Source organism: Balaenoptera borealis, assembly GCF_965194805.1.
Source record: "Balaenoptera borealis genome assembly, chromosome: 1".
Lineage (NCBI taxonomy): Eukaryota > Metazoa > Chordata > Mammalia > Artiodactyla > Balaenopteridae > Balaenoptera > Balaenoptera borealis.
Genome location: NC_138860.1, coordinates 75,720,367 through 75,739,688, shown reverse-complemented (window position 1 = coordinate 75,739,688; position 19,322 = coordinate 75,720,367). Strand labels below are relative to the sequence as shown.

The window sequence follows — 19,322 nt, the reverse complement described above, 5'->3', positions numbered from 1 at the left end:
AGCCTGGGTTGTTGACTCAGTATAGTTGTCCACAGTCTGAATTTTACAGATTGTGTTATTGTAGTATAGTCTAACATATTTCCCTATTTTCTGTAAATTGGTAGTTGTATATTTGTATCTAGAGGGTTTTTTTTTTCCAGACTATAGATGGTATTCTGTTTTTTTATGTCAGCACATAATGTGGCCATCTCCATTTCATGTGTTAAGAACTGTTAATACTCAGTGCCTAGATCCATGACTTTGTTAGGGGTTGTAGAATGGTGATGTTCTTATTATGTCATTTTCTCTTCATTTAGTTAAGACGAAATAAATGCTTGATTCTCTTGCCTTGTTTTCATAATGAATTGATTCCCTGTATCTTCCAAAGCAGACCATCCCCTTTTTGAAAGGTCAAAGTATCATTATTAACTAGTGAATTTAAATATATTTGGTATATTTCAATCCATTGCAGTTCTTATCCTAATTGAAGCTGAAATTATCCCATCTTTGATGAATGTGAGCCTCTGCAAGTTGGTTTTGGCAGACCTTATTATCTGTAATAGTTTCATTTTTATCTGGTGTGGTAAGATGTTCCTAGTTCAAAGTATACATTTCCTGCCCCAGACCTGGAAGTAGCATTTCTCCAAGAAGCCTGGTTTCTTTTAGTAGGAAATGGTATTTTAAAAACCACAATCTGGGTATTAGGAATACTCATTGCTACTGGGGTGGTCATTGTTTCAAGGCCTATTAAGTGGACAGAGTTCATACTGACGTTTCCAATTTAAATTCAGAACCACAGTGTTTTTACTTCTTCTGTTTTACATCTCTTTCTCTTTTCTTTTATGTCAGGAATTCTGGTTCTTAAGGACAAAGAGAATGCCAGATTAGAATATTTCATAATTACTCATTTGCTTCATTCCACATTACACTAAAACAGTCTCAATAATAGTGGTATAGTAAGATTACTGAAAACAGTTGTTTTTGCATATACTTTTCCCATTCTTCCCTCATTTGAAAAATAGTTATATCTGCATTGTCAGATTATATAGCCATTACATGCTATTTTCAAACACTCTCATTTAATCTCAGTTCTTTGTGTAACTAGATACTTAATGTTCATCACTGATCCTTGTGTTGATGTCTCTCTAGTCATTTTAGTTTACTGAAGCTTGTTCTCTTGATCATAGGATTAATATTCTCTGAGGTCTTGCATGTTTTTTCCTTTTAACATTTTAAAAAAAATACTGTTTTATTTATTTTTAAATTTATTTGTTTTATTTATTTATTTTTGGCTGCGTTGGGTCTTCGTTGCTGCAAGCAGTCTTTCTCTATTTGCGGAGAGCAGGGACTGCTCATTGCGGTGGCTTCTCTTGTTGCGGAGCACAGGCTCTAGGCGTGTGGGCTTCAGTAGTTGTGGCGCATGGGCTTCAGTAGTTGTGGTGCATGGGCTTAGTTGCTCCACGGCATGTGGGATCTTCCCGGACCAGGGATCGAACACGTGTCTCCTGCATTGGCAGGCAGATTCTTAACCTCTGTGCCACCAGGGAAGTCCCTTGCATATTAATAATAGTTAAACTGTGCTTATTATACTTGAAAGTCTGTTTACCTGGGTATAAAAATCCTTAGCAGACACTTTTCTTGAGTGTCTTAAATTACAGTTGACCCTTGAACAACATGGGTTTGAACTGCAAGAGTCCATTTATACATGATTTTTTTCAGTAGTAAATAGTATGTTACTACATGATCTGCAGTTGGTTGAATCTGCGGCTGCAGTACCGTGGATACAGAGGAACTGTGAATATGGAGGGCCAGCTATAAGTTATATGGATTTTACACTGTGGGGAGGGGGCGTGCCCCTAACCCTGGAGTTGTTCATGGGTCAACTGTACTCTGTTTTCTTCTAGCATATAGTGTTGCTGTTGAAAACAGCGTGTTAATGACACTCTGTCTTTGTATTAAAAGTCACTTGGTCTTTTGGCCTAGATGCCCTGAGGATTTCATCTTTTTCTTAAAAGTCTAGTGATTTTACCAGAATAATAGATTTTGATTTTTCTAGGGTCTATAGTCTCAGGAAATATGTAGTTTCAGATCTTTTTGTTTGTTTTATGAAGGTATTCTTAAGTTACAGTTTTTAATATTTGTTCCCTCGCTTTGGTTTTTTCCTTCAGGCACTCCCATTCTATATATATTAGATTTTCTTTGACTCTATTCAGTATTATCACTTTCTCTTGAATCTTTTTTTATTTCATTTTTTTTTATTTAAAAATTTTTTCTCCTTTCTGCCTTGTCTTTAAGACATTATCTCTTGTGTTTATTCATCCTTATGTCTCTTCTAGCTTAAGCTTATTTTATGAAATTATTTTTTCCTTTTGTTTCTCCTGAGTTCTGTTACCTGATTTTTGAAATTTTCTAATTTGATTTATGTTACTCTTTCATATCTTGTATCTTTGTAAAAAATGCCTTTAGCTCATTTGAAATGGTAGGTTATAGTGTTCGTCTGTGTTGTGGTCATGTCTTTCTTGCATGCATTCGTTGTCTGAGGGCAGTTATTTTGCAATTCTCTTTTCTTGTATAGTAACTTTGTTATAATACTTTTTATATGGTTCATTTTTATATGAAATTTATTTTCCTTAACTTACAGAAGAAGGTGTAGCTTTTCTAACTACACAGGGCTCCTTCTTCTGTTGTTTTGTGTAATTTTTTTTGAAAAAGTGTTTTTTTTCTTTTCCTGAGATCTCCTGGCTCTTCCCCTTCCCTACTTTTTTCCTGGTGTCTTTGTCTCTTTCTCTCTCAATTTATTTACCCCATCAATGTGGATTCTCTTCCCAAGATTTCTATTCTTTGCAGGACTCTGCCCTGGAAGGGAGCTTCAGCTGGTTGGTTTTGAGAGGTTCTAGTGTCTAGATTACTTCAGCCCCCTCAGGTCTTACAGAGGACCCCTTGCATTCACTTGGAATTAGAATGTATGACCCCTGGTAGTTTCAGCTGCTCTTCTCAAATTGGCTAACTGTGCTTTCCAGTGAATACCTGTTGGTTCTTTGGGATTATTTTTTTCTCTGGTTCATCAGATTAACTGTTATTTTTGTCTGCTTCCTTCTACATACATGCCAATGTGGTGCAAGTCCTACTGCTATTGATGGTTTCTCCCTAGCCTCTTGTATTTTGGAGTCTAGTGGGGTTACCTACTTTTGTTAGAGATGTTGTCCATAGATTTTTGATTTTGCTATCAAGTTGCTTTATTATTAGGGGGATTTGACAAGGCTCAAAAGTCATCTCACCCCTTTTTGTTTTTTTTAAATTGGATTACCCTAAATCTATGTCTAGCTGTTTTTCACTTAGTGTTACAGAGTGTGGATCACTTTCCCATGTTGTATTTATTAATCAAAAAGATTTTAAATTAAAATATAATATTATGTCTTAGGTATATATAATAATTTATTGAACTATTTACTCATAAATAGCATTTATTTTTTTGTAGATGAATGATTCAGTAAGTCATGCTAATATGATTAATGCTGTGGTGAACATTTAGACGTTTTTATTTTCTTTAATGGTTGCATTTTCAAAAGATCTGACAAAAATTGTAAAGATACCTATTTTTGTGTTTTAGCATGCTTCATGATGATCCAAGCAGAAGAATTCCTGCTGAAATGGCATTGTGCAGCCCATTCTTTAGCATTCCTTTTGGTAAGTTGTATACGTCTTTATTTTTTTCTTGGTTATTTTACAATCAAATAAGACATCAGAACTAATTTATATTCCCAAGCTCCTTTGCCTGACAGTCATCAGTTTATTTGGGAGAGTTTACATTTAACCATGTTATAATGAATTTAACAGCCCCTCATATTGAAGATTTGGTGATGCTTCCTACTCCAGTGCTAAGACTGCTGAATGTGCTGGATGATGATTATCTTGAGAATGAAGAGGAATATGAAGGTCAGCGTTGCCTAAATTATATTTTAATGTGTCTTTCCTAACTGTGTGGAATAGTCATACCAATTCGTGAGATTCTCATATTTTACTAATTTATATAGTGAGGATATTGAACTACATGATCTCTAAAGTACTCTTTTTGATTCCTGCTATAGATTGAATGCATCCCCCACCAAATTCATATGACAAAGCCCTAATCCCCAATGTGATAGTATTTAGAGTTGGAGACTTTAGGAGGTAATAGGGTTAGATTAGGTCGTAAAGGTGGGGCCCTCATGATGGAATTAATGCCCTTTAAAAACGAAGAGACAGGAGAGGTGTCTCTCTCCTCCCTCTCTTTTTCTCTGTCTCTGCCATGTGAGTATACAGCAAGAAGGCAGCTGTCTACACCAGGCAACAAATCTGCCTGCACCTTGATGTTGGAATTCCAGGCTTCAGAACTATGAGAAATAAATGTCTGTTGTTTAAGCCACTTAGTCTGTGGCATTTTGTTATAGCAGTTTGAGTACACTAAAAACAATTCCTAAGGTCCTTTCAACTCTTTTACATCTCATAGGTCTTTACAAAATTAATAAAGAAGGCTATCTTTCCCAGCAACTTCTTTCTCCCTGTCTATTCTAGTCCTGCCCTAATCTTTCACTTCTCCTTTTAGCTCTCTTTTTTTGCTTTTAATAATTCATTCACTCAAGACATCTTTACTGAGTATATACTTGCCACTGTGGAATTATTTCCTGTCTTTAGTGTGATAGGGGAGGCAGTTATATAAACAATTATAGTTTTGATAAATCTGAAGGTAGGGTAATGTACTGAGGCAGAGGAGGGGTATTTAACTCAATCTGAGTGATGCATGAATGGGCATCTCTACAGAGGTAATATCTGAGAATTGCTTGGCTAAAAGTTGAGGGGTTGAGCTAAAAGTAGCTGAAAGACATAGAGATGAGAGAAAGTGTGACATGTTCAGAGAACAGCAAATTGTTTGGTATGGCTGTATCTTGGGATATTTATTGGGGAACAGTCAGTTAAAGCTAAAGAGGTAGCCAGAACACAGATATCTAATAGACTTGTTTGCTGTGTTTAAGAATTTGGACTTTAATCCCAGAGGTAGTAATATTGGAATATAACCTATACAAGAGAACTTTGCGTCAGGGGTAGAATAGTCCCTGGCTTCTGAGAAGTACTCAATAAATATTTGTTCTTTGTTAAATGCAATAAAGAGCCATTAAAATTTAAACTAGGAGAGTGATATAGTCATACTTGTGTTTAATAAGAGCATTCTGGAAGCAGAGTGGTGAATGGACTAAAAAGCAGGACCAAACATAAAAATATCAATTGCTTAGTATTAAACATTTTCTTTGTGGAAAATTAAACCATTACAGATGAAGCTAATTTTACCATACTGTCTCTTGTAAGGGTAAATCAGCTTTGTATAGTTATCTGACAAATGAAACAAACATAATTTCTTTGAATCTGTGACAGTTGTAGGAATCTCCAGTCTCTACTTTTTAGGATGCCTTTTTATCTGAAAGAATAGTCTTGCCCTCAGCATTGTTTTAATCAGGTCCTTCTGGTACAGTAGTTCTAAATAATCTCAGCATCTAATTCAAATTACTACTTAAGTCCTTTAAGTCTGTCTACCTACTGTACTTAATTGTGTCTCCTCCTAATAATTTTTATTGCTGTAAAACTCAAGCTTGGACTTCCTTGAATAAACGTTAGGGTAGACTATACCTACTCTTTTCTGTGTATATTGTTATGTAACACCTTTTTTCTATTTCTAAATACACTGAGCAGTGAAATGTTTAAATGTTGCTGTTAAATCTGACTGTTTAAGAGTCCTATGTGAACTAAAGTGCAACAGACTATATAGTACCATTAAATGCCTTGTTAGTTCTAATTAGCAAGGTCATCTTCAAATAACACTAGTTTTAGGTAAGTTTGCCTTGCTAGAAATCGTAAGTGTTAGGACAGCTGTCTTGTAATCTTGATGGTGGTGGGGAAGAAGTTAGATTCAAACCTTCCACTTCAGACCAAAATAAATTGCAAATCATGTAGAGGTTAGAGTTTAAAGCAAAACAAAGAAGTAAGGGAGGGGGTAAAACAGGGGAAAAAGAAAAAGGAGGGAAGGAAGGAAGGATGGAAGAAGAGCAGGCAGGAAGGAGAGAATAAAGGAAAAACAATATAACTAAAAAATCATGGGAGATTAAAAATATATATATTCTTGGAGTGGGGAAGGCCTTTTACTAGTCTGGCACGAAACTCCGTAGAGGTTAAATTTTAATTCAACAAATTTTACCTTGCATAAACCACCAAAGACAAAATATTTACAGCTCTTATCACAGAAAGAACCCCTATAATTCAAGCCAGTAGATTATGGGTAGAGGATACAAATAGACAATTTATATGAAAGGATGTACAATGTATCTCACACACATATTTCATTCTCATTTATTGAAATGTTAATACCATACTATGATATCTTCGTTACCTATTACATTGACAGTGAAGAAAATATATGAAAACCCTCCTGTGAGTGAGGTACAGGAAAACATATTCTCATACAACACTGGAGAGAGTTTAAGTTGGTGAACCTTTATGAAAGGCAAATTGGTAACTCCAACAATTACAAATTCATATCAATTTTGACCTAGCGATTCCATTTCTAGAAAGTTAATTTAGAAATACACAAGTGAAATGAGATATGTACAAGTTTATCTATTACAGTATTTATAATGGCAAAAAGCTTGGGAATAGTTTAATTATTCAGCAGTAGGACACATTAGAGAATTTATCAACCATGTATAGAGTGAAATACTACACAGTCATAAAAACAAATGAGAAAATTTCATGTAATGATATTGAAAGATCTAAAAATGTAATGTTAATTTTAAAAAAGCAAGATTGGAACTTTTTACTTAAAGCATATATGATCATGTTTGCTTGTATAAGCTTATAAGATTTATGGAAGGATACAGAAGAAACTGATAATGTTTATTGTCTTCAGGGAGAGGAACAGAATGACATTTTGGAAAGTGGGAAGGAGACTAGTTTTTTGGATTTTGAATCACTTGAATGTATTAACTATTCAAAACAAATTAAAATATAAAAAGAAAATTATTAAATGCATTGAATTTACATTGTTCTTAACTTAAGCTTACTTTTAGAAGTTATAGAAAATGACCTCATTACTTAGATATGGATTCCTGAATTCTTTGATTTAAAATATGAAAATAATGAATGCTCGTTAATTACATCTGATTACTGTTGTGTTTATTAATAACCAGATGTTGTAGAAGATGTAAAAGAGGAGTGTCAAAAATATGGACCAGTGGTGTCTCTGCTTGTTCCAAAAGAAAATCCTGGCAGAGGACAAGTAAGTGAATATTTTCATAATTCCAGAATGATTCAGAGGTTATTAAAATCCTGTACAAAATGTTTTAATTTTGTAGAAAGATGTACACAGAATGTTGCTAGGGATTATGAATTTTGCATTATGGCTGTTTTTATTTTCTTGTACTTTCCACTTTTTCCAAAAGTTCTATAATATGCGTGTCCTTTTTTATCAGTTAAAATTTGTTTTTTTAAAATATTAACCTACTTTTGAGCCATTATATACAGGCCAGCTGAATCATATGCTAATTTAGGTCAGGGTCAGCTACAGAAATACTTGGCCCAATTTTGTTCTAATTAAGTACAGTTAGGAAACCATTTAGGTTGGATTCTGATTGTCATAGAATTATCTGTGATAATTTAAACAAGGAAAATACACTGGACTGAGAATCCTGAAAGCTGAGTTCCGGTTTCAACTTGACTAGCTTTGTGATGAACCGTAGTTTTTTCATCTATAAAATGTATAGGCTAAAACTATGATCACAGTTTCTGAAGAAAACTCTGTATCCTAAATTAAATCTTTCTTTTATCTGTAGTTTTTTTTATTTTTCAGAAAACAGAATATTGTTTTACTCTGAGTGTTTCTCAACCTCAACGCCACTAACATTGAGCTGGATAATTCTTTGTTGGGGGAGCTGTCATGTACATTGTAGGATGTTTAGCAGCATCCCTGGCCTCTACTCACTAGATGCCCTCCCTCCACCCTCCTCCTCAGTTGTGACACCAAAAATGTCTCTAGACAGTGCCAAGTGTCCCCTGGTGGGTGAAATCACCTCTGGTTGTAGATTTTGTTTTTCATGGTTCAATATTATGAAAATTCTTGGCAACTGAAAAAAAAAACAAAAGAAATCTCACTCTAGTCTTAGTGAAAATTTATTATTGCCAGTCTAGTAATAATGGCACTTACCTCATTCAGTGTCAGGAACATACTGAATACATCATTGCTGCTTATTTATTCAACCAGTATTTATTGAGCATCTGTTATCTGTTACTTTCTAGGCACTGGGATACAACAGTGATCAAAACACAAAAGAATATTTAGTGAAAAGTGCTATGGGGAAAAAGAGATTGGAGAAGAGATTTAAAGAGTGCTGTGGAGAGGTGGATTGCAGTTTTAAATAGGCAGGTGAGGAAGGACTAGTGGATTACACTTGAGTCAAAATTTGAAGGAGGTAAGGAAGAGAATTCCAGCAAAGAGAACAGCAAGTTCCAAGGCCCTGAGTATGCCTGGTAGGTTTGAGGAGGTCAGTGTGGCTATGCAGAGAGAGAAAAATGGGGAGTAGTGGGAGATTAGCTCAAGGAAGTATGGGAGTGTAAGGGACAGATCAAGTAGAGTGTGCCTTGTAGGCCTTTGGGATAACATTGGCTTTTACTCTGAATGAGAAGGGAAGGTATTGGAAGATTTTGAATTGAGGACTAATGTGATCTGACTCGTTACTAATCTGAGTGGTCAAAATAGAATGGGAAACACAGCATAGAGAAACAGGGGGAGTATTTTCAGGGGAGAAGTATCCATCTTTAAGATGATATGAAAAAAATCAGTCTTTATGAGCAAGAAGACATTTGCTTTATCACCAAAAGAAATAAGAAGCTTCTACTGACATTCACTGGAGAGTGAAAGCAACTTTTGATAAACTCTTAGAATCACAGATTTAACTTCCTTGGGTTATTGAAAATGTCTGTTGCCTAGTTGGTAAAGCCAGTTTGACTATTTCAGTTCAAGTTAACATGTTATTTTTTTTTAAGGAATATTAAAAAAATACTGGGAAGTAGACTATGGGATGCATCTTACAATTATAAAAAGTAGTCAAGATTAAAATGATAGAGCTCTAATATAATTATTTAATTACGTAGTAAGTTATAAAATATGTTTCCTCTTTATTTAGTTCAGAATGATGTAATGTGTAAAACTATAGGTTATCTATGAAGCAAGGAATCTTATAGAAAGCTTGGTATTCCTTCTGTAAGTGCATGTCTACTCATTTATTGAACTTTGGTGTATGGATTTTGGAGTAATTATGAATCAATTTAAAAAAATCAGAAAGAGCTTCATTTTTCTCACTGGACATCATCCAATCTTCCTTTTGTATTTAGTGAAAAAGTATATATTGTTTGAAACTACAGCTAAGCACATTTATTCTGGTAAGAAAAGGAGATATAAAATACTAAGTATATCTAAGGTGAAAAAATGAGCATCAGTTTTTAGCACTGGATGGTCTCTACTTTGTGTTCAAGAGTAATGCATATTTTGTTGTGGTCATCCATGTACAATGCTTGGTGTCAGTCTATTTATCTCTTGTAAAAATAAAATACAGTGTGTGTGTGTGAAAAAAAAAAAGTAATGCGTAGCTTAAAATGTTATAGAATGGAAGAGACGAAATCAGTTCTGCCTGTCCCTTTTGCAGTAAATATGAATTCAGAAAATCCCATCACAGGCCAAAATATCCTAGGTCTAATGTCACACATCATCCTTAACAGAAATATTTGCATGAGACAGCGAGTGACCAGTCATAGGCAGGGCATGGAGCTTTGTTTATCAATGAAGAAACAGTCCATTTAAAAAAAGTACTGTATTTGAAATTGCTTCTTTTTATGCCCTGAAGGTTTTTTATGCCCTTTGGTAATAACTTTGCTTCGTCAGCTGGGAAAAGGGCTCCTATGAAAGGGGAAATGAAAAGGGATAACCTGCCTGAACTTCTAGGTAGATCCAGTTTTAGGAAAAGGTACAAATGAAAGTTAAGAATCTGGAAATTGATGTCCTTAAAACTGTCTATTCTTGCTTCCACTTTGAAAGTCTCTGAGTGTCCTAGGATGCTCGCACCTCAGTTTGAAGAATATTGATGTAACAACTGAGGCATACAACCGAGGAGGGAAGGCAGTTCTTTTCCTGGCTCACATATTTACGGGTAACTGAGGACAAGTCATTTCAAGTCATGTCACCTCCCTGTAACTTTTGCTTTAGATCATCAAAAAGAACTAATAAATTATTATGCTATTTCGTTTACCTATGGGAAAGGAAATTACCTAGTTTTAAACCTCTTCCTCACTATAGTTGCGGCTTCTGCAAATCTTCTTTGAGACACTGTCGAAATGTCGTTGTTCTCTGGGCTGTTCAGCCCTGTCTTCAGCAAGTGTCTAGCACTGTTCAGCACTCCTTTATGAACTTGACAAAAGGGTGTATGTTTTGATGGAATTTTTCAGAATTGAAATGAGTTCTAAGGAAGTATTCTAAACTTTGCTGTTCAAAAATGTGGTCCTTGGGCCAGCAGCACTGGCATCACCTGGAAGTCTGTTTAGAAATGCAGAGACTCGGGCCCCGCCTTAGATCTGCTGAAGTAGAATCTGCATTGTAACAAGGTCCCCAAGTGATTCATATATATATACACACACACACATTAAAGTTGGAGAAGCACTGTTCTAAAACAATTTTGATAAAAATGAAGTTACTTTGTTTTCTCTGTCCCCTTACAGGTCTTTGTTGAGTATGCAAATGCTGGTGATTCCAAAGCTGCTCAGAAATTACTGACTGGAAGGATGTTTGATGGGAAGTTTGTTGTGGCTACATTTTACCCACTGAGTGCCTACAAGAGGGGATATCTGTATCAAACTTTGCTTTAATCAGTAACCTAAGGACTATTTCCTGTTTCTCCTCTTCTATTTCCTGGGTTATTGTATTCTACATCTGAATGCAGAAGTACCCCCTTATCATTTTAAGGGAATACTTTGTATATTTATTCAATCCTACCGATGTGCAGCCCTTGCTCAAGCAGTGACTGCATTGCAAACATTTGGCACTGAGTAGGACAAGACCTCTCAGCTATACATTGAGGGGGTTTAGAGCATCCATGTGGGCAACCTTTTTTTGTGCAGTAGGGCAAGTGCTGCTCTTCAGTATGTAACCTAAAAAGATATTAACTCTTTCATGTGATCATGAAGCGAGGATGAATAATATCATGTTGTAGTGAATATTATTAACAAATTTGTTAGAGTTGGTGACATCACTTACAGATTATTCCTTTATGTTGTCAGAGGGGTCTTCCTTATTGATATCTGTAGTTGGCACTGGATGCTCTCAGTAATGTTAAGTAATTGTTAAGCAGCAGTTCCCTACTGTGTTCTTAACACTGAGTTATGAATTTTTTTAAAGGAATACTGTAGTACTGAATATTCCTTTAAAGAAACTGCAGTGAGCCTATCTACATTTTTTTTTTTAATTAAGGCTTTTAAAATAGAAAGCTAATGCTTGATCTTGCACAATTTTTATGTCCAGTATGTATGCTCGAGTGAGTGTGCAGGTGTGAAAGATTAGAGAAAATTTGAGTAGCTTTCTTTATAGTGTGAATCTTGTGAGTTAATACAGTCTATGCCCATCTCTTCCCTACCTGTTTAATATCTGTAAGATTTAGGATACAAGTTTTTTGGGAGTTGGTCTGTCTGATAGAATGAAATGAGAAAATAGTTCATTCCTGAGAGGCCCAGAATACACAAGTCTAAACTGGGTTACATTGAAACTCTCTTAAAGTGAGAAAACTCTTGTAAAAGTTCTGGTACACATAAATTGCCCCTTCTTTCAGTCTGCTTTAGACCCTGCATTAGCTCATCTGTTTTGAACTGAATCTTCTAGGATCACTGTAAAATTTCTCAAGATAGAGTTCTGTCTACTATGATGGAAAATTGACGTGGGTCAAAGAGAAAGAATTAGTTGTTCAGTGAAGGGAAAAGGAAAAAAAAAATAGGCAAAGGGCGCATAGTCAAGGATTCTTTCTTTCTTTCTTTCTCTCTCTCACCTCCCTCCCACTCCTTCTTTTCCTCTTCCCCCATTCTTTATCTCTATCCTTAGCTGAAGAGACGTTAGAGGAAAGCATCCTAGGTGGTCAGGTGATCTGACTTCTGATTACAAGGAAGTTAAGAAAGGTGTAGCTATAATAAGGTGGAAATAGAAAAGAAGAAAAACTTATGAAGAATTCTTAAAAAGATTCATAGCAATCTAACGTGTCCCCCAATAGAGGAAACTAGTATTCGTGAGTTCACGGGCACAGGTTGACTACACGGTTTTAGGAATTATAATTATGGATTCCTCCCACTTTACAGTAGATTGTCTTCAAAGGTTTAAATCTTAGGAAACCTTTATAAAGCACTGATTATACAAAAAAAGAAAAGTATACAGGTTATGAATTTTTTGTTTTCTTAACTAAATGAAAATTTTATTTATTTATTTATTTTCCTAAGGAAAAAGCTTTTTATACCTTTCCCTACTGGAAGCCTCCTCATATAGTCTTTCCTTGTGTGTGCCATGCAGGTTATTGAGAGCCCAATTAAGAATTTACGTCTTAGAGGATGAATTACTTTACCCTGTTGAGACAATTACCATTTGATATTTTAGTTATTCACAGTTACCTAATTATTCAGGACTCTCCTTAATATTTGTTATGAAGCCAGATTTGGTATAATGAATTGCCAAAAGATCTGTGGCGTGGCACCCAAGGGAGAACTGTAGAGTAAGCTTCTAATACGTGCCCTTAGAAGGAAGAGCTATTATTTTTCATTATGGCCTTTTCAGAGGTTGATTAGCTGGTTTGGTTTCAAATAAAAATTCAAGAGATTATTGTGGAGACCAAAGCTTTCCTAAAACATAAACGTTTGTATGGTAGCAGCTTCCATGGTGATTAAAAACACCAGGTCTTTCCATACATACTGATGAACACAGAATGCAAATGAATTCTTTTTAAGGGCAAGTAGTCTAGGTTAGCACACATACCTTTCTCATTCTCCCTCCCCCAACTATCACCAAAAAGAAAAATCCTTACAAATAAACTGCAGGTAGGCTTTTAAGCTTAATGTTGCAGTATGCTGCTAACATCTTGATGCTGAATTTCACAGCATTCTTTGATCGTCTTCTTATTGCTGATGTATTCATGCGTATATGTAGTGTTTAACACTGTAGAATTTTATTACAGAAGATGCTAACTAGATTTTAAGGGAGCTGAGGGAATAATTGATGAGCCTAAGTAACCATGCATCGAATTAAATATTTTATATTTAAGCCACAAAATTGAATGGAGGTGCCTCCTTTGATTTAAATTATTTTATAGCTCTTAGCCCATTACTACCAAAGATGACATTTGCAGATTCTCCCTCCCTCTTCTGATATTATAAGAAATTTAATCTTGTTATCTTTTTTAAACCTGAACCAAATATTGAATGATGCAATTTTCATGATCCTTTAGGATGAAATATATACACAAAGATTTTGACTCCTTGAAGTTTTAAAGACAGAAGTTTTCTTTTTGAGAGGTAGGGTAAACATGTGAGGGTTCACGTCACTTAACCCCTACCATTTTGGGAAAATTTTATCTCAGGTAGTTTTTCTTTCCCTAAATTAATATCTGTGCTTCCTTCCCTCTTGCCTTCCAGTTTCTTCTTTATTATTCCATGGTATTTTCATGGTACATTTTTGTCCCAAAAAAGGCATGTAAATTGATAATTCTATAGGAAATCTTTGGTTCTTTGGAAACATATTTGGAGGAGGTGGCTACTTGGCTACTTTCAAAGCTTTAATGCCGTATTTAGAGAAGAATAAGTAGAGTTGGACACCTCAGTGAAAGATAGCACTCCTGAAAGAAACTATTTGCTGCATTTTAAAGGAGTAACAAAATGAGCCTCTTGGAATAAGAGATTGCATTTGTTATTACTGAATGTCTTCCTTGTTTTGTGGCCATCAGTATAGAAACTCTTTAGAGAAAAATTCCCTCTCTGCTTTGCCTTGAGCCAATACTAGGCTTCTTTTAGAACAAAACCATAAATATAGTTTTACTCATCCTTCTCCTTGTTTTCATTGAGACAAGTATTGCCTTCTTTTTGGTATTCCAGCTGCTAAATAAAGAGGGCTGAGCTATATTAAATTAACCTTTTTAAAAAATCTCTCAATTCTTATTTAACTTGCCTTCTAGATTCATATTGATTATACTTATATTTTAACCTTTGAGCAAATTTATTATAAGGAATGCTGCCCGAAAGAGTGCTGCCATGTAAAGGAAGTTGAAGAAACTATGAGCATAAGGTTTGTTTCTGTCTTAGTACACTGGGCTTTCACCCTGGTAAGGGAATCAGTTACCTTTATGGAATGAATTACAGTCAGAGTTACAATACTCAGATGCTGTTTTATGGCTCATTTGAGTTATTCCTCAAATGCAGGTAACTGGCATTTTGGCATCATTATCTTTTTAGGCTTGTATTCTGACCTTATAAAATTAGACCTATCTTATATAATTTCTACTATTAGTTATACTTGGCAGCATGACATTTTATTTTTTATAGTTTAATGAAAATCAGCACCATAGTAACTGATGATAATTATAATAACATAGTTACTGGGTGAGGGAGTGGGGGAGACACTCAGTAACCACGTGTTTTACCTGGACTTTTATGCAAAGGTACGTGCTAGGTGGCTTTATTCAGATAAGTGTACAGATGGAATTGCATCATGACTTTTAGTCTGGTGGATGTGTAGACAGTCAAAGATTTAAGCAAGTGCCTTGTGTTTCCTGGAAAATATTAAAACTCATTTGGGTGAAAGCTTCCCAAATGATGATAATTATTGCTCCTTTGCCTTTTCCTTGGAATAACTTTTGGATTGAGTCACTTAATATAAAACTCCAAAATTGCCTGGGTTTGCCTTTTTATTAATATGTGTAAAACTATTCATATTTGATTTTTTTCCCCCAATATTACATATAATGGAAAGCCAGAGTTATCTGACAGAATCAAATTCTTCCTTGGATCTAGTTCCATTTTTAATATTAGGTTCCTTCTTCAAATCTTATTACTCTAGCTCTGATAAAATTTATTTATTTCTTGTTAAGTGTGGTCACAATACAGACCAGCCTTTGGTCACAATTAGCTCAAAAGAATTTCCATTTCTTCTTAAGGTGCTCAATAAATCACCTTTACTTTGAGATGTTAGCCTTTTCAGGTTAGTATTACTTTCTAGCTTTCTCAATGAATATAAGACTCTTGAATCTCTATGATACGGAATTCATCTGAGCCTCTTATGGTATATTTGGGTAAGTTATATTTTCTTAGTTATAGAGGAACATGGATGTTTTAGTTTTTGAAGTACCCCAAATATTAAAGATTTTGTTTTGTTTTAGGTTAGCTTCTTCTCTACCTGACAAAACAGGGTATATCATGTTTGTTATCTTAGCCACCTCCCCCTCTCCAGTGTCTTTCACTGCTTTTTAAATTCACACAGTGAATGACCAATAGATTTACACAGTGACATGTGATTGACAAGTACTTATGGATATTTAAGAAGGTAAACAATTTTAACTATTTTTGCTGCAATTTTATAGGAGAAATGGGCTGTAAAAGAAATATCTATAAACCAGAGAGCATTTAGGAAATTGTTTATTTTATAGGTGGTCATGAAGGTGATCTTCAGGATATAAGATATATAGTTTACACAATCTTTGTTTTCCTGATATGAAGTTTTTATTCATTTTCCTACAAATCAGCACTTTTGTTGTCCCTTATACTGTTTAGAAGGATTAATGTTTTATTTGCTTTATTTGTGCTTTTCAGAGAGTTGTCATAATCATGGCAGTTATGTTTATGACACCATAAATGCTGGAATTCATGGGAAATTTATCAAATGATTGCCTGAGTGTTATTTCCCACTACATAGAGTAGCTGTCACAATATCCTAAAGAAAACTGATTTTTTTTTTGAAAGTCATGTATGTTTTATGACCTAGCTTTGTGGTATTTTAATTTAAAAGCAAAGAGAAGCTTTGTGTCTTATTTTGCCTTATATGACCATTGATCCTTGTTGTGTTGTGCAGAAAAGAGCTTCTTTTGTTATACTACTTTGTATAATGAAAATAAGTCACATTCTGAAGAAAAAACCCCCAAAACTGGAATTGTCAAAATTTTTGTTCCTTTTTGGGAAACGCTTATGTAAACATCAGAGCTATTTGTTATCATAAACTCTTGATTGTCAGCAAGAGAATTATTCATAGTCACTTCTATCCCAGGTTGGAATTGCCTTCCCCTTCTAAGCTCTCTCCTTAATAGTATTCATGATGTCAGGACAGTGAGTGTGTAAAAGCAAATGTAGTGAGGTGTTCTAAATCACACATCCAAAATCATGCATTTATGGACTCAAAAATCTTTTCAGTTATTTGAATTATCTATAGCTGTATTATTTTATTAGCATGAGTTGTCAGAAATCTGCCAAATTTAAGAGTAAAGAAGAGAAAGATAAGTAATAAAAATAGAGAGATGAGGGGAAGAAAATAGCTTCCTTATTGGTGTTATTAATTGTTCATATAGTTTATGACCTAAAAATGATATTTATTTTTAAAAAATCCAGGTTTGGTACCTGTAACATAGAAACGTTGCCATTTCTACACATTCCTCATCATTGTTTCCCCAGAAAATTATTTTAAGAGTGTAAGAGATCAGACTAAATATCCATATTCAGTTTGGTCTAATTTTTAAAAATAAATATTTAAGTTAAACTCCATCTTTTGTGTATTTGGTATACATCAACACTTATGCAAATCAAGGATCAGAAAGAAACGGGATTAGCCATCTCCTTATTTCCCTTTGCACAGTGGGTACAGTGGGTGGCATTAGTATGCACTAGCTGCAGTGTTATAGCACCTTATGAAGTAAGTAGTGTTTATTATAATAAAAAAAAAAGTTAAGCTGCATCTCTGTAGAATATTTACTTTGCAGAGTGTAAAGCTGTCATATCTTTTTCCAGCAGGATTTAACTCCTTCATTCTTAATTTTTTTGAAAAAAAAATCTTCAGTAATTTAACATTCCTTTATATCCTCTTAACAGTGGCAAATCTGGGGTAGAAGGGATTATTTTTCCCCCAAAGGGCTCCATCTTTGTTATCTTTTGGTCACTCTTTGAAATCCAGTTATGATTAATAGATTTTTAACCGTTTATGGCTTCCCATATCAGCACTGGAGTGGCTGGTTGTGAATATTAAAACCTACTCTATTTTCCCTCAATAACATGTAATTGCTATGTTTTTGATTAGAAGGTATGGTTAGAAAAAATGTGAACGATCACTTAAACCAAAGCCAGTTATAAGGAGTATTCTCTCCTGTTGGTTTACCTTCACCTCAGAACTACAAGAATATTACAGTACATAGTGAATAGTTGTCTGTAACATTTCTACCAGTTGTTTCAGTAGCGTATTTGTCTTGGCATTTCTTGGCACTATGGTTCTCTGTTCTTGGTGATGTCTTATTATTTTGTGATTTTTTTTTTTAATAACTAAGTGGGACTATAAATGTAGATGTGTATCAGTACCAAGAAGTTCTTTTCTCAAATCCCTATATTTCTGATTTCAAGTCTTTTAAACCTGTTTTTTCTTGCTGAGTAGTAAAGAACTTTTATTTTCCACTTTCCTATATACCTAAAAAGTATGGACACTGCGTTTCAATTAATTGTACTGCATATAGTTTTTTGCTGAAAACTTTATCTGTAAACACAATTGCCTTGTTCAGTTTTGTTGTAAACTGACTTACCATAAGATGCACTGTTGATATGCTTTCTGATGTGTGTTTGTTTGATAAGGGTGATAAAATAAAGCTTAAAAATAAAGGAATTGCTTTTTTATTTCAAATATTTCTGTATTTTCTGTATAAATATTCAAGTTTAGATAACAGGTAAGTATACTTATTTTATGATTTAATTTTTACTGAGAGCTACCATTGAAAAATGTCCATGTAGCTTCATTCATTCATTTCTAAAGAACGTGATTTTTCATCTTTGAAAATAGTACATCAAACTGACAATACTGAAACAGAATTTTTTATTTTGGAATAAATGTTCTTGATAATGTAGAAACAGCCTTATCTCAGGAAAAGAACCAGAATTCATAGTTGGGAGACTTTGTGTTCTAATCGTGGTTCTTTTATCAAGTTGGATGACTTTAATCAAGTGACTTAATTTCTGACAACAGTGTGAGATAGTAGGTTCAGCCATCAGTTGTGGAGCACCTCCTAGGTGATGGTACTATTTTAGATAGTTTATGTCATGTTTAATGTTCCCTTTTACATATGATAACTGAGGCCCAAATAGGTTAAATAAACTTGCCCAACATTTCCTGTGACTTAGAGGTGGTAATCATATACTGGTCTCTCTAGGAGTGGCATGTTTTTCAGGAAGTCTATGGCTGTTCTGTATGATGAATTCAAGGGAAAGAGACTGCCGAGAGGGATACCCTAAGAGACTGTTTTAAGAGCTCAGAGTTGAGAAAATGAATGTTTAAATCAGTAATTCTCACAGTCAGCATATAACAGTATCACCTGGAAGGGCTTGTCAAAATACAGATTGCGGGACCCCCACCTCTAAAGTTTATAACTAGTTCTTGCTGGGTCTGAGAATTTGCACTTCTACCAAGTTCTCAGATTATGCTGTTGCTGCTGGTCTGGAGACCGTACTTTGAGAAGCACTGATCTAAACAAAGGACTTGGGCTGTAGGATTGAAAAGCTAGACCAGATTTGAGTTACTTGGGAATCATTCTCAATCCCTCCTTCTCCCTGATAGTTGCAGTAAAACTAGTAACTAATTGAGCACTTATTTTGTGCCAGGCACTGTGCTAAATGCTTTTTGTGCATTATCATTTTTTCCCCCACACTAAATCCTTAATCACAAGCCTATGAGGAAGGTACTGGTATTCACTTCATTTTATGGTTGGGAAAATGAACATTTAGATGATCTTACTTCCTATGGTTACATAGTGGGTAAATGAATGTCTGGCTCTAAAATTATGTTCTTAACACCACTATGCTGGGTTGCCTTCTAGTCAACCCAGTAATTCCTCTCTGATCCATCTTCCCTTTTCCATTTCCTCTGATACTACTTAGTTTAGTCCTTGATCTCTCCTCCTTACTCTAGCTTCTCACAAGATCCTCATCTTTAGTCTCATGCCCCCAGCCTCTGCTTCGCAATGCTGACAGTTTTCATTCTTAAAAATAAACCTGATCATGCTACTCCCCGC

The 19,322-nt window shown here is 34.8% G+C and overlaps 2 protein-coding genes across 10 annotated transcripts in view; one reads left to right on the top strand and one right to left on the bottom strand.

Moving 5' to 3' along the window:
- The window catches only part of SH2D1B (SH2 domain containing 1B), a 333,978-nt gene that overhangs the window by 88,628 nt on the left and 226,028 nt on the right, over nucleotides 1-19,322 (bottom strand). The window lies entirely within an intron of this gene.
- UHMK1 (U2AF homology motif kinase 1) overlaps nucleotides 1-19,322 on the top strand; it is a 104,173-nt gene that overhangs the window by 6,749 nt on the left and 78,102 nt on the right. For 7 of the 9 annotated variants that reach the window (XR_014248394.1, XR_014248395.1, XM_082405150.1 and 4 more), the window contains exons 5-7: nucleotides 3,590-3,666; nucleotides 3,817-3,915; nucleotides 7,194-7,282. Coding sequence is in view for 7 of the 9 variants with exons in the window: in XM_082405150.1 (XP_082261276.1) it covers nucleotides 3,590-3,666; nucleotides 3,817-3,915; nucleotides 7,194-7,282 (265 nt within the window). In the remaining 2 variants the exon portion in view is untranslated. Of the gene's footprint in view, nucleotides 1-3,589; nucleotides 3,667-3,816; nucleotides 3,916-7,193; nucleotides 7,283-10,093; nucleotides 10,739-10,770; nucleotides 17,920-19,322 lie in introns of those variants that run through there. The other 2 variants (XM_082405145.1, XM_082405146.1) reach the window with 2 other exon arrangements.